The sequence below is a fragment of the Calidris pugnax genome, unplaced genomic scaffold (assembly GCF_001431845.1).
Source record: "Calidris pugnax isolate Ruff unplaced genomic scaffold, ASM143184v1 scaffold25, whole genome shotgun sequence".
Lineage (NCBI taxonomy): Eukaryota > Metazoa > Chordata > Aves > Charadriiformes > Scolopacidae > Calidris > Calidris pugnax.
In genome coordinates, this window is record NW_015090805.1 from 9,377,867 (window position 1) to 9,393,554 (window position 15,688).

The window sequence follows — 15,688 nt, forward strand, 5'->3', positions numbered from 1 at the left end:
AGAGGAATAAATACAGTGTTACACTGCCCGCAGAGCATCCCAGCAGAAAGCACATGCTTCAGAGAGGTGATTTCCCTTCCCATCTCCACTCTGGCCGGGGTAAGGCAGTAAGCGGTGCCGGGCACGTGGGCTGCCTCTGCTCCGTTGGCTCAGGAGGAGAAGTGGAGACAAGGCTGTCCTCTCCCTTCACCTCCTTGTACTCTCCTGCTGCAATGCCAGGTGCTCGAAGTAACACGGAGTCTGTTTTCACGCCTGGGATGCAGGGAATGCTGTAGGTAGTTAGCACAGGGAAATAAAGGGCAGCTTGTATTTTACTGTCCCCTTTGCCGCGGGAATTACCGGGGAATGTTTTGGTGCCAAAAGACTTCCCCAGGAATTGTTCTGATTAACATAAAATCCCATTCGTGTAATAGATTAGTGATAATAATCAAAGCTAAAGTTCTGGTGAAATACTTAAGTTCATAGTTTTCAATTACTAAGAGACATTTCAGTTCTAATGACACATCGAGTTGAATTCCAGCCTCATGAAGATGTAACAAGCTGCGTCTGTCAAGCAGAGTTAACAACACAGGGTGATTTAAGAACATTCAGAACATAAAACGGCTTTTCTGTATCTGCTTTTAATGAAAAAAATACTGTATGAATAGAAATGGAAGTATAACAAAGAATTTTCAGTTGTTCTAGGAAAATACAGGGATAAATAGAGCAAGTAAAACTAACGTTTTACTTCCAAGTTATTTGTATATCGTGGAACTTCTGTCCCTACCTACAGCCACTTATGTTTCAAAACAGACCAGAAAATAAGAACATAATATCCTCACAGTGCTTTTACTGACATATTCATACCTTAATTTTTCATTTCTTGCATGCCAAAAAGTACAATTGAAAGGCTCTCAAGCTTATACTTGAGGAAGGAAAGTTTGATCTCACCTGTTTCCTTTTAATTTCATAACTTGCAAATTATTACTGGCAGTACACTCATCTGATAAGAAATAATTATGTTACTTCAACTTTTAATGTGCAATTTCTCAGATTTTATATAATAATGTAAAGTTTATATGAGATAATAAAATATAGTTTTTACCAGTGAGGAGATCTGTTTTAATATAACTTCCAAATACTTTAGGCATGAGGAAAATAATTTAAAAAATCTTCACCAAACTAAAATTAACGTACATGTATTCCATATATTAACATTGTCCCTGCTGTATGCCTTAGTATGGTCCAAATTCCCAACACAGAGACTATTTATATCATTTTCTAGTGTGTCCATATCTTCTTAAATTGGAAGAAATATGTTTAGAAAAGAAACCTGATCTACTAGAACATATAATGGGGATAGATTAACTTCAATTATGTTACTTGAAATAAAATATCCATTATATAATGGATGAAATATCCATTATATTAAGCTACTGGCTGGCAAGCATTAAATCAAATATAGACTTCTACATACTCTGTATCTGTAGTAAAGTATTATAACATATTAAACAGACCTTTATTTTAAAATCTCTTTCCAGCACAGGATCAATTCTGTATTAACTGCCTCACATAAGCTAGTTGAGAGTTATGAGGACCCCTGTCTTTTTTGGTACTGTATTCTGAGCTTTTCCAGTTGCTCTACACACTGTGTCTGGGCCAGCTTCAGTGTTCGGTTCTCCTCTGTCAGTTCTGCGTATTCCTTGGCCAGCTGAGCAGCATCCATGCTTTCTTTTTCCACTTGTTCCAACCTGGCAATCAGCTCCTTTCTGACAATTATGAACAAAAACCAAAAGATTAAAAATGGCAAAAATTTGTCATCGTGTGTTAGGTTCAAGCTGGACTATGGGTTGTTAACATGGTATTACTTGAGCTCTTGTGAAAAAAGAAACCTAGAAAATCAATTTGATAGAGTCCCCCTTTTCCCTTTAAAAGATGAAGCTGCCAAAATCTCTGATAGGTTTCCTGTTCAGCAACCACACCTGCAAAATGCTGAGGACCTTCAAATTAACTCTAACTTCAGTAAGAGTTGAATGTGCAGTTCATGGGGGAGAAGCAAGTTCCTGGAGAGAGCATGCTAATATTCTGCCTGGAAAATAACAATTTCTTTTTCTTTCAATGCCAAACATATCTGAAACAGAGTAAGGGGTGTTTGTGCGGTTGGTTAGCTTTACCAGTAAATTCTGCGAAGTACACCTGGTTTCCTTTTCTCTCCTACAAAGAAAAATGATTCTGGTAAATACTAGGCACGTTAATCTGAACTACATGTATGGTTTCTATAATGTGTTTATGCTCAGACCTTAGCCCCACAGTTGAGGAAGAGCGACAGAGCTGCAAAGCTGACCCCTCCTGGTCTTTTTAAGAGGAGACACCAGAGGAGTCAAACTGTTGCTTCTTCCTGGATGGAGTCACACAGTGCTCTGTATTCCCAGAGCTGGCCAGGAGCTGGAGTCCCCTGTGTAGTATCAACTGAAATTACCTCAGCACAAGTTAAGATAAAAGAGGTCTTAAAACAAAACACACTGAAGGCATGAGTAACTCACAGGGTATCTAATCGCTCTCCACTTAGTTACCCAGCGGGCTAGTCTGGCCTCTGCTTTTTTTTCCCCTTTAAGTCAAATCATTTATTCGCCCCTGCTGCAGGAAGTCTCTTCGAAAAGGTTCTTTTGATCATTCTATCTCAGAGATTAGTTAATCTTTAACTGTTCGTAGCCCTGTGACTTTAGTTTTCAGTCACGTCAAAACAATGCTCGTAGACCCTCAGTGGGAAGATGTAACGCCTTCAAAGTGGAGAGCTGTTGCTGCAGTCTTTAACGGAGCCCTCTTGTCAAGCTTTCAGACAGGAAATTCCTGCCGATCAGTAATTCTATCACCACGGGCCATGAAATGATAACATTTCAGTGTTTGCTGATCACTTCCATTACTTATATCTGCAAAACTGCCACTTACAGCAGCAAAACTGCAAGCACCCAGGTTTTGAAAAACACCTCTATCTGGCCGCCTTCTAGGATCAGTTTGATCATCCTCTATCTTTACCACAGCTTTCAGCGATAGCGCTTTGCCCATGGTTTATCTGACTGCTTCCAGTCACAGTTACTGCAGTTCAAGGAGTCAAAAGTTAGAAGAGAACCCAACTGTGTTTCCCCCCCCAAAAAAAAAAAAAAAAAAGGAAGATAGCAGCCATTACAGCAACTTTAAAACATCCAAAATTTGCAGTATATAGAAAACCTCTTGTAGCTAAATATGGGGGGGATGCCAAGAAAAGTTGGACCAGATGATCCTTGAGGACCCTTCCAAACTGGTATTCTATGATTCTATGTTGGCTTCTTTTTAAACCACTGAGTTAATGCATAGCAGCTGTGCTGCAGCAAAGCCTCTTCTCTTTCCTTTCACCAGGTGAAAGGTATATTCAATCAGGTCTTCGAGGGAAAATAACCAGAGTGTATTTTTGTTCAGCAGAATTGTATTAACATTTGGCACAATATAGTTTTAAAAAATTTAAAAGCAGTAAGCCACTAACAGATTCATTTCTCTTTGATTGGGCCATGCTAGATCAACTAATTTTCAGATTGGCCAAGATGAACTGATCTTACTAGACAGTTCGATATTCCAGCTCCTATTAATGGGACTGTAAGCCACAGAGGAGAAATTGTGTGTATGCTTTAGAGGGTGAGAAATGCATTTAGGGACGAGATTTTCCGAGTCCAGCAGCTTCAATCACTTCAGTCTCTTAGGTTTCCTTTAGAAGACTTTTGTCTCTTGGGATCAAAACAGAGCTTCAGCAATATTTCTTTGCAATTATTCTACTGGTGCAATGCTAGACTGAAGGATTAAATTAAGCTCTTTCAAATTACAGACTGTTGACTCAGAAGTGTTCCAAGCAAATTAATTCAGAATCATTCTTCCTGGCTTTTGTAAAACTTACGAGCTTCTTGAAGTGACATGCAGTGAGCACACTAGTAAGTAATCAGCATCTTAAAAGCAGGTACACTTTTTCCACAGGGACTTTTAGTACATGTAAAAGAAAGGTACTAACTACTCTATTTGGACTTGAGCCAGGAGTGGCACAGACAGTGTGCAAACTCAGACAGCTCTATTAATGAATGTCACTCCTGATTTGATAAGACGAGGCTATGTGCAGGCATGGCTTTTGTGCTGCTCTCGAGCAGTACTCAAGCAGCACAGATAACTTTGTTTGGGTTTGTTTTTTGTTTTTTGTTTTTTCCCTGGGATTTAGCTTTGTTATTAAAAAAAAATATAAATGCATTAAAATAAAAATATACTCATTGCTGTAGTCCACACTCTAGGGCCCCTCTTGCAGAAAGCAGCTTCCTTGCACTGAGGTAGTAAAATTGCCCACTTCTGAGTCAGCAGAACCTACTTATTCCCTTCCCATCAGGATCAACACCTGTTTACAGGGTAGGGTGATGTTTCAGGCAAATACTGCCAGCCTGCCACAGAGATCTAAAATTAGAGTACCAGGGAATTGCTAAATGTTATGAATGGTGTGGTTTACAAAGCTCACAAAAGGATGAGGACAGTAACTAACATTTGCTTCTGACCTAATCCAGGATTTGAACTTAGCTTCCAGAGGTTAAAGAACACCATACTAAGCTCTTGCACCATCTAGCCTTTGTTATGGATGCTTAATAAATAGATCTAGCACTGTGTAATCTGTGTTTTCTGTTAATGGTTACCCTGAGTTTAAATATTAACAGCATTGATAAGGTATTTTCTAAAATGGTGCTGAGGTACTTGAAGCTTTGAGTCAATCTGTAACGTACGCTTCAAGTGTTCTTTTTTGAGGAGGGGTTTGGGTGGGAAAGGAAGAAGATTTGCATCATGAACCAATAAACCACAAGCCATACCAGAGCAGGAGAAAAACCCAGCATGGTCTTAGGGAAGTTATTTCTCTTGTCCCGGCCTTAATGACTGACCATGCAGAGAGCAGAGTTCCTTTACAGTAATATTCACAATTAATAAACACCAAGAAAAGTGACAGCCGAAGCAGATAAATCTGTCTGGAGATAAACGTATTTGGAGATAGACTGGGCTCAAGGAAAACAGCTTCCACAGTGCAAAGAGGCAGACTTGTCTTTCTCCTGTGGTATTCAGGATCATGCATCTGTGGTACTACACATTCCTTCCCAGCTAACATCTGTCTCTGCGTTCTGGTAGCTGTAAGGTCATTTACTCTTCCCATATTTGACATGGCTTTCACGTCAGGAGGAATCACTACACCCTGTAAGGTAATTGCTGTCTGAGGAGGCTGCCCTTGCCTGTTCAAAGTCTACTAATTACTTTTTAAAACAATGAGACAGCCTGTTTTAATATAAATGAAAATATGTCTTGGATGCCAGCACATAAAAGGTCTGTAAGTATTCATCACTGCAACAGGGCAAGCTGAGTTTTCTCTTTGTATTAGAAAAGCTGTCTTTTCACTGCTTGGCAATTGACACATATTTTGGATACGTTTGAGACGATGAAAAATCAGGTCTGTAATAGGAAAAATTAAGATAAATGGTTGGCTTTATGTTTTACATCAATCTTTTTCCGCAGTACCTGGAAGTCTGAAGTCCTGTCTCAACAGTGTAGGGAAAGACACTCCAAAATAGTGTACCTGGGGAAACCAGCTGGACTTGAGACCTTAGAAACAGTCCTATGGTCACAAGATCATATGGAAGGATCCCACATAATTAAGCGGACATCTCCACTGCATGTCTACTGTAATATGTGTAAAAGAAGGAAAAGAAATCATATCTATGGCAAAGAAAAGGAGTGACCCTAAACCAGGTGGTGATCAAATGATATTTTCTGGAGAGTTATATTAGAATTGTCTGGGGAAGGAAAAAGAGAAAACCAGCCAGTGCTAAGAATATAAGATATAGCTAGCAACCATGGCAACTCTAATATTTAACTACATAATCCAGGGTCATTATCTAGTAATAGCAATATAACAAGTGCTCAAAATAACCAGCCATCCCATCCCTTTCACCCAAACTTAGATACCCAAAAACATCTGTTATGGAAATACATGTGTGTTTCTGGAACATAAATTAAATGACATTCTGTGACCTAAATGTGGTGTGTTCTCGCTTCCACACCCTTTTCTTTCTTTTCGATCATGTCTCCCATACCAGAGTGATTTTGTCCCTGTACTACATATTGCTGGCATAAATGGGAAGAGTTTGAATAAAGACAGTAAACAAAGCTATGACTGTTTATATTAGCAAAAAAATCTACCCAATGTTCTTTAAAACTCTTTCAATTTCTTGCTACCCTTTGCCTTTTTTTCCTGAGCAACTTCTTTTCCCCTTCTTACTTGCTTTGTCCTTTGATTTTCCCTTTTTTGAACCTGCAACTTTCCCTTCTCTCTCACATTACCCTTTTTCCTGTGAAATAGTTGTGGTCTTCTCTCCCACTCAAAGCTCATTATATTCTCTTGCCATCTAAATTGCATACAAGAGAAAATGAGAAATAAGCCTTGTTCTTGCCATGATGAAAAGCAACCCTTGCCATCTCACACCACTGCCTTTCTATACTTTGGCTGTACTTGATCCTCACACTACAGTGAGAGACAAGTCAAGCAGAGCAGTATTAAAAGCCTTTGAAAAGCTGCAAAAAAGTGAATGTTTTTGACTATTTTAAAATAATTTTATTCAACTTTCTATTTCTTAAAGATGCTTCCTTTAGAAATATACCTGCCTGTATTAATTCATGTATAAAACGTGACACTGAACTTTGCAGGTTGGAACAAAAAGTGTTTTAAGTAGAATGAATACTAATCCATTTTCTATTTTACTAAATGCTCCAATACTGTATGGACACTTATGTCAAGCTAACTTAACATTATTTCCTATTCCTAGCCAACAAATCAAAAATATTTGCTCAATCCATTTTCTGCTCTTTTCTTGACAATCATTGTCGGTATTCTGTGTGCACAGTGTACCACCAGTAGGCACTACAGGTGCAGACACTGTCAGGTGGATCTTCACATTTTAATTCCGCAGGTGAGTTGATGTGTGGAGAGGAAGTTTGGAGCACTGGCAGGGGGTACCATCCAACAGCACTTCTGGTTGCCTTTGGTAAAAATGGACGCTGAAGAACACTGCACAAATTGTTTGTTCCCATTACAAGGGATGAAATTCTATCTTTGTCCATTTTATCAAAATAATATTTAAAAGAAATAGACGATAGATAGCAGCTGTATTAGGCAATTGTGAATCTCTATTTTCATACATTCAATTTCAAATGTAGAAGAAGAAAAAGACATCTGCAACAGGGCCAAATTTCAGAAAGCTGCAAACACCACCTTTTCAATTTTATTATAACTGCTTTTGAGGCTTAAAGCTGTGCATCTCATCAGACTTTTTAGAAAAGTCAAAGCATCCTTCCCTTTTGAGAACGGAGTATTCAACATGCATGCCACTCCAGACATTGTAATGTCTTCTCCTCTTCGTTTAGCACATGCTAACCCATAAACTTCATTTAATTTTCAAACTGTAACTACTGAGGAGGCTTTTGATATAAATCACTGATCACTAGACCTAAACTCTCTTTGACTTCTTGCTTATTCCTTCATCTCCACACTTGTACTCCTTTTCTATCTAGTTTTATATAAATATCAAGGTTAATGTGTTCAGGTTGTGTATGCTTACATGTGTGTAAAGGTATATATATGTGTGTCCTAATTACTTTTTAATCCACCTTGAAACTTCATGTGGTGAAGAGGTCCCAGTTAATTTCTGGAGGGTTTTATAAAAACAGAGTGCCACAGAAAGGAAAGACCCCCCAAAGGGGAAAGGCATTATTGGCAGACCTCCTCCAAAATAGTACAAAATGGAGAATCTACCTGGAGGAATGAGTCATAAATAGTTCCCATCTGGAGGAAAAAAACCCCTTTCAGTTGACACTTGCAGCTTTTTAAACCTCAAAATCAAATAACCACAGTGCACCAACCTGTTGGAAATTAAGTGTCTTCAGTCCCAGTGCTTGTAGGACTACTTCTTCAGATTAAGAGATTTGGAAGGTGGTGAAAGGTGCTGCACTGATATTTGTCATGTTTAGGCATTTCACAGCTACACAGAATGCGAATATTTAGGCCACAAATATGTAATTAGAAGGGACAAAAGAATCACAATAATATAATTCTATTTGTAGCCTTATTCAACCACTCTTGTTTTAACATGTTTACTGGGGCATGAAATCTTCTATCCACAGAACAGGTTCAGCAAAGATAGTACTGGCAGATGCTTCCTCACATTGTTCCACTGTTGACATGGTGCAATGAAGGAAAATGTCAGCCTGAGTCCCCTTAATTCATGCAGAGAGGCTGATTCTGGGCTCAGAGGTTGGTTAGGATAGTTTTGAGCTCAGGGAAGTAATTTTGTGCATGTATCTGCCGTTTCCAAGAAACAAAATGCTTCTAGTTCAGCCAGTACCAGAGACTCCATAGATAAAGAAAAATGCATCCAAACAGTATTTTTCTTCATTCTAGTAAATGTAAATATATATATGTAAGTTTAGTTTTCATGGCCTCCAAGCTTACTTCATAAATGTGCGTCACTAATTCAGGGATGTGTCAGTAATAATAATGCATTTATATTAGTAGACTCTAAAACCCAAACAAACTAAGGCTACCTTTTGAGTTTATACGTTTAAAGTTAAGCACTTTAACAATTGTTTAATATTTTATATTCCAGCTGGATTTTCAGAGAAAACAAACACGTATGGTTTCCACTGAATTCACTTGGTTGCTAAATACATATGTAAGTATCTTATATTAGACAATCAAATTTGACAAATCATTGTAAAATTATTTGAATTAATTATCTGCTCTACATCTTTTTAAAAACACCCATTACTTTTGATTGGCCAAGTTTAATTAATGATGAATCAAATAGGACAATGTAGTGTTAATCTCTTTTGGTTATTTTTAATTCTTTCTTAATTTTTGTGCCAGTCTGTCAGCAACTCAGTGCACGTAGGTCCTACAGTGGACGGGAATTTGTAGTGGGAAATCTCAACTAGTTCGGACACTTTAGGCACCAAGTAACTCTATTGTCCCTGTAGCCATCAACCATGACAAAGCCAAGTCTCACTTTCTTACCCTGCATAGTCTGGATTCAAGGAGATCTTTGGCTGTCTTACATCTAAGACTACAAGTCTTACAGCTGGATTCCAACCAGTTTCCCTCCCATCAGCTTGCTTCTGCAGCTGAAGACTCCCATGGATACAAACTTGGCTGAACTGCATAACCAGCTGTGCAAAGATTGCTATGAAATGGATACTGGGGTCCACATTCTACTCAAAGCCCACCCTGCGAGAGAACTCTTTCAACCCCCATTGCTGTATTACAAATATTCCTGTTCAACCAGCATTTGGAAGAATGATGGTGCAGTCTTCATCTTCACAAGAAGTCTCAGAGATCGACACTGAGGTAACTCCCCCTGGGGAAAGCAACACTGCTTGAAGTCACCTTCAGTGTGAATGTAAAAATAAAAAAGCATTTGGAAGAGCAAGTTTGCTTAGCAGTAACTGTTATTTGTTGGGGTTGGCTGTCTGTAAAGAACTTTCACTACTCACCCTCCTTCTTCTCTCTGAATTTCTCTTTCAGGTTTCTTGTGGAAAGGGACTGAGAGTCATAGAGTGCACTTTGCCATTTAATAGTCATGCAAAGATGACAGCAGTATGAGTACAGGCCATAGACACAAAAAAAAGACTCCAGCTTATGCACTTTGGATATGAAAACCTAAAATATCAATGTACATAGAAACAACGCATCTCACAGAAAAATGTTTACTAATATTGTCAAGTACTCTAACCCTGAGGATCGATTATGTTCTTCATTAAAGTGCGTAGATTTAAGTTGAAAAATAATTCCTAGAACTAAAAAAGTTCGCACCAACTGAACTAGATTGTTATGTGACCTGGAGGCTGTCAATGAAGGCTTTAAGGGACATCTGTACAACTGGGGGCCCAGGACTACAACAACTCTGTGTCCTTAGTGGCCTCAGTTGATCTTATGGACCAGTGGTCTATCTGTTGGGCTGTAGTGTAACTGTCAGGCTGAGGTGTAAGGTCAGAAAATACCACGTGAAACCCTCATGTTTAAAACAGGATTTTACAAAGATAATATAAAACAGTCAATACTTTAGGAAAGTTACTCACTTTCTTTCTTCCAGTAGAGCAATTTCTTTCTTGACCTCATGGTATTCTTCTGCTATTTTGCAGTGCTGTTTGTACACCTGCATAGATTCCTTAGAGTCATGACAAGGAGGCAGCGGCTTTAAGAGAAGAAGAAGAAAAAAATATACTGCTTTCAAATGAAATATTGGGAAAAAACCCACATATTTTGAAAGATATAATATTTACCTTAGCTACTGTGAGAATACCTGAAGAACTTTTTTTTTTTCCCCTAACTGCAGGATATGGCAAAGTATTCCTAATGATGGCCTTTCATGGAAGAGAAAAAAGGAACACTTCCCTGCACAAGAATATGCATAAATGTTCAAACCTGGTAAGGATTTTCAGAACTTTCCTTGTCAACTTTGCAAAGTATCCCTAAAGACTGTTCAAAGAAAGATTTCTCCCTTACCTGCCTCTTTTTCATCTACAATAATATAAGAATGCTAAAGTTGATGCATTGGTCAGACCCATAAAATACATGAACCTGCTTTCACTGCAGAAACTGCAGCACTGAACAGAAGGGTAATTTGAGTGCAAACAAGCTCTTATTATCTAATTCTGCAAGGTGAGTAGAAAAGACACAAAAAGCTATTGACTAAATGCTCTTTTTTTTTTTTTCATAGATGCAATGCTTATTCCAGTTTATTACTAAATGGGACAGGACTGTGAATTGGGACACTGGGGCTGATTCTGCTGAAATCAACAGGACTTAAACTGCTGTTGCCAGCGCAGACAAGATTTCATGACGCGTTCTATCCCACCAGTGCCTCAAGCTGTCAGTAGTTTGCTCAGGTTCATACCCACTTTCCCTGCATCTCCATTTCCTGTAGAAGGGGATATACTTAGTTAGCAGAAATGTTATGAGAGTTACATCAGCTATATTTGCAAAATGTTTTAAATTTCTGAGAAGCACAGGTGAGATTGACTAGAAGGATGTCAGCGATTAGAAAAAAAAAAAAATCAGATTAAAAAGACAGAATGAAGGCAAAGGCACTGTACCTCCTAACCTAAATACTGACATTATTGCAGCAAGATTTTAAATTTTTTTCAATGCACACTGGAGGTAATAAATATGGCAAATAAAACTACTCTGTCTTGGGAGTCATATGAATTTCAACTAAGATTTGAAAATACAGTTTGATTATATGCCAGCGCTTTTTGTTCCTTAAAAAGAATGCAACCTAATTCAGGCTTCAGGCTTGCCTGTCACATTTTGGCTAGAACACTTTCAGGAAGTGTAGTATTTTAAGTTATTAGCCATGAATCAATTGACTGTAAATGAACTCCAAATAGCATGCTTGAGCCACCTGTTTGAAGCAAAAGGAAGCACTTAAAATAGTTCCTTTACTGTCCAGTTAAAGAACATCCAATTGCCCATCAAAATAAAAGTAGATTATTTTTTATTTCTTGTTGTCCTACTTCGACTCTTCTCTGTAGTATAATATTCCTTCAATGACATTGTTAGGAAAAGAAAAGCACAAGTCTCCAGGCTTTTTCTGTTCACGATCTTGTAAATCTTTATTTTAGCTAAAATGGAAATTTAAATTTTATTAAACATATTCAGAGACAAAGATTAAAAATACTTTTATCCAGGTGGCAGGGTAAGTTGGCTTCAGATGTATCCCAATGCACAGATGTAAATAATGTATGGGCCTTGCAGGTACTGGTAGATGGTATGCGGCTCCTCACTGAAATTTGAACAGACACTCATTTTCCATGTTCTAAATGAGAAAATGCTTTGACAGAATTGTCTCACAGCACATATTTCTTTCTCTCTGAGCTTGGAGAATTTGGGAACCCAGGGAAAGAGCAGTTCATTACTTGATGAATGTGGTCCTTAGGAAAGGGCTTTTAATTGCATTTCAATGTGGATGAGCAATAGCACCATTCATATAGCCACCCAAATAATGAGCATAAATTTAACAAGACAGAATATAGAAGTCTCAGTGCTCTAATCCAAGAATGCAAGGGTGAGCCAAAGTAGCATCTCTGGTATCTACCAGAGATCAGCAAACAACAAATGCGTCACAATGAAACAATTTTGATCACAATTTTGACCCAGGAGGAAAGTCCCCAAACAATGATACTTCAAAAGAAAAAGAAACACAACTTGCTTTTGCTTCCAACTTAGTTTCTGCATATCTAGCTGGTTTAAACCAGTTTAAAAATTAAAGCAGCATTCAGTTACTATATTCCAGCTTCCCACTCAAAAGTTATATATAGAGAGCTAAAAATTATCTAGTCATGCTGAGACTTAGTATCTAATTCCCACTTAGAACCAGTTGCTGACTTTCAAACCCCTTCCTATCATTGTTTCCTCTTCAGTGTCATTTTTTCTTATATCGATATGTTATCACTCAAAACAAACTGACAACAAAAGATACAATCAGTTTACTAATATTCTGTTCATACTATTCTTTTCAATCTTGTCTGATGCTGTTAAGCACTATAGCAAGACCTTTTAAATTTTGAGTGTATTTTCACTTTAAAATGTAAATTTTATTATGTTTTTAAATAAGTTGATGACTGGACAATTTGGTTTGTTCTTTTGTAATTTTGAAATTTCTAAGAAAGGTTTTGGAGATAGTACCTACAGTGTCCATGAGTAACGTCTGGCCAGCAGAACATGAAACAGACTTACACATTCATTATTTAACAAACACCTCGACTGCAAAATGGTGAGAAAAATATAATGAGATACAAGTATGCTTAGTTATTTGCTGCCCACCAGAAAATGCAAGCCAACAGAGAAATTATTTTACCCATGTCTAACAGCCTACTTTTTTGGACATAAATAAGAGAGCAAAGAATTAGTGACATATCTGTTCTCACCACGAGAAGAGTTTTCAGAAGGTGGCAGGGCAAACTTTTGAAAAAAAAATGCAGGAACAGAGGCAAAACTTGCTTGTTCCAAAGGAGTATCTTCAACTCGCCAGCAGACATTTACTGTATTAACATATTTCCACAGAAAAGAGAATAACAGACCAGTAACAGTTAATGGACTAGCCCATGCTCATCTGAAAGGGAATGGGAGGAACCTGCAAAATCAGCGAGTCAAGTCCCCTGTTATCAGAAGCAAACCCTGCAAATCACAGGCTTGTCCAGTTCTGTCACAGAAAAACTGAAGTCCCCAGCCTCAGTTTTAAGACTGGCCCAAAGCCTCAGCAAGGATTAGAAACACTTTTTCACTTCCAGTTTGGTTTTGTTGAAGACAGGTTGTATAGCCTTTTGCTGTGCCATCTTTATTCAAATGGCGGTTCTTTGTCCCACCTCTTTTACCCCTGAGATGTTCTTACAGAAGGTTTTCTATACTTTCCAAGACCTATGTCTTGGTAAAGCTGTATTTTCCTAAGGCATCCTAGATGAAATTTCCATTTTCCCTAGCTTATCCAAGCAGTCTTTCCCTGCTCTCCATTCCACCTGGAATGACTTTGTTGAATGCCTGTGGCCAGGCCATGGGAAGTGTTGCAGATGTTACCTTGAAGCCATTCCCATGGCAGCAGAAAGAACTGGAATTCCCAGTAGAAAGCACTTTTTATCCATTAAGTCTGTGTAGTATTTTTTTGGTAAGAGTTTGCTACTTTACCCAGGTGACTAATTACAAGGCCTTAATAAAGTTCAACTTGTAGTATATATTTTTTTTCATTCAGAAGCCAGCAGCCATACTTTAATTTCTCCTTAGAACAGCCCAAGCTTGTTACTTCATGAAGTATCTTGCCTGTCCATAAATTAATATATATAAAAGCATACCTGCTACATAAGCAAAAAACACCCCTGCCAAAGAAAGTTATATTTAATGGCAACAGTTGCTACTTTTAATCCTGCTTATTTCAGGCTTCAGTGTCATCCACCCTCATTTTCCTGTGCTGGCAAAATACGTGCACACAGCATCTCTGATTTTGTTCCCAAATCTAGTGCAAAAGCTACAGCTTTTATTCCTACTAGTGGTCTGTCCTGTTACGCCCAATTTTCAACAAAGTCTGATTTTTCCTTGTATTTTGTTGAAACTCACTGTGACGTTGACAAACTTTCTACAGAATCCAGCAAGTAGACACTAAGAGGTCCTGCTATAGACTATTCTGTAACTGCACCCAGGTATGTACATATTTATAAGACATATAACACTAGTTATTTAAATTTTTCTTTGGAATCCAAATATGAAAGAGGTTGGAAGATGATATACGATGGCAGTTCATGAAAAGACAAAAAGAGCCTGAGCATTTCTGCCTGTTTTTTAAGACAGGTTGAAGGAGCTGTTCTAATTAAAATCTTTGCTGGGGGACACAAAAAGACAGTTTTCAGTAATTTTTTTTTCTTCACTTACATGACAAAGGGCATTTTGCCTTGCCATATGAATATCAACATTCCATATCAACAAAAATTGTGTAGTTCATAGTGTCACCCAAGTGTTCAAAAACTTTAAAACAATTTAATTTTTAAATCACTTTTATTTGCATTTACTTTTTGGTTCTACTGTGAGGAAAAAATCAAAACTTTCTCCTGAAAAGTTTGATGTTTAAAAAAAAAATTGTTTCATGCAATTCTGGCAGCTAAGCATGTCTAGAAGGCAGTCTTTAGCACTGGTCTAATTAAAGAGTGGTGTCTCTCATTTCATAAATTTTCAACTAAACTATTCTGGAAAACCAGAAAGTTCAGTGCCAATATTTTTCATGTGGCCCATGTTCACTATATGACCTTGTGTACACTTCCACGATGGAAGAAACCACATTATTCCAAGCAAGAGTGATAGCTGCACATTGCAGCTACCCTTCTTGTTGCACAAGTAGAACTCTTCAACCAGTTTCAGATATCTAGTCTATGATATAGCTAGTCTAGTCTAGTTTTACTATGAAAGTAAGCACTTCACTTTCCTCCAAACAATTCAAGTCAACTGGATGAGAGCAATTGAGAGTTTCCTGAGAGATTTTCCATTCTTTTCTAACTTTAATATGATGCTCTGACTTTGTAAACACCCATATCTTACATAATCTAAGATAAGATCATAGTTATCACAGCAGCATTACAGGAGACTTATCAAGTTCATAAGCAATCAAATCTAATTATAGAGTACCACAGTACTCTCGGAATTATCTTGGAATTTAATACATATTAAAAAGATACAGCATACCCTTTTAAAAAAATGGTATACTTTTGAACTTTCTAATATAATTTGCATGTGTTCTAACAAGAGTCTTGGCAGTCAGCAGGAGCAATAGTTCCATTATTAAAGTTCCAGAGTAAACAAGCTTTCTGCTAAATGCTTGTATCACACACAACAAACTGTCCCTTTCATAATATTTTCGTTGTGTCTTTTGTATAGACATTTCCCACTAAAGCATGAAAACCTACCCCTTGACTTAAGAAACTGATATCATAAATAGCTGGTGCCTTTTCTCTGTTGCAGCAATTTTACAGTCATCCGACTCCATTGATCTCAACAGATTCGCAAGGCAAAATATGACATAAATGCATCTCCCAAGCTCACGATTTCATGAGAAGAGGTGATAAAAAAATTACAGAA

At 37.8% G+C, this 15,688-nt stretch overlaps 1 protein-coding gene across 2 annotated transcripts in view; it reads right to left on the reverse strand.

The window, feature by feature from the left end:
* Nucleotides 1–559: 559 nt before the first annotated feature.
* Nucleotides 560–15,688, reverse strand: part of MAP3K7CL (MAP3K7 C-terminal like) — a 31,261-nt gene continuing 16,132 nt past the window's right edge. For both annotated transcript variants that reach the window (XM_014938039.1, XM_014938040.1), the window contains 2 exons: nt 10,150–10,265; nt 560–1,748 (listed from right to left, as the gene is read on the reverse strand). In XM_014938039.1, coding sequence (XP_014793525.1) covers nt 1,568–1,748; nt 10,150–10,265 — 297 coding nt within the window. In that variant the 3' untranslated portion in view covers nt 560–1,567. The remainder of the gene's footprint in view (nt 1,749–10,149; nt 10,266–15,688) is intronic.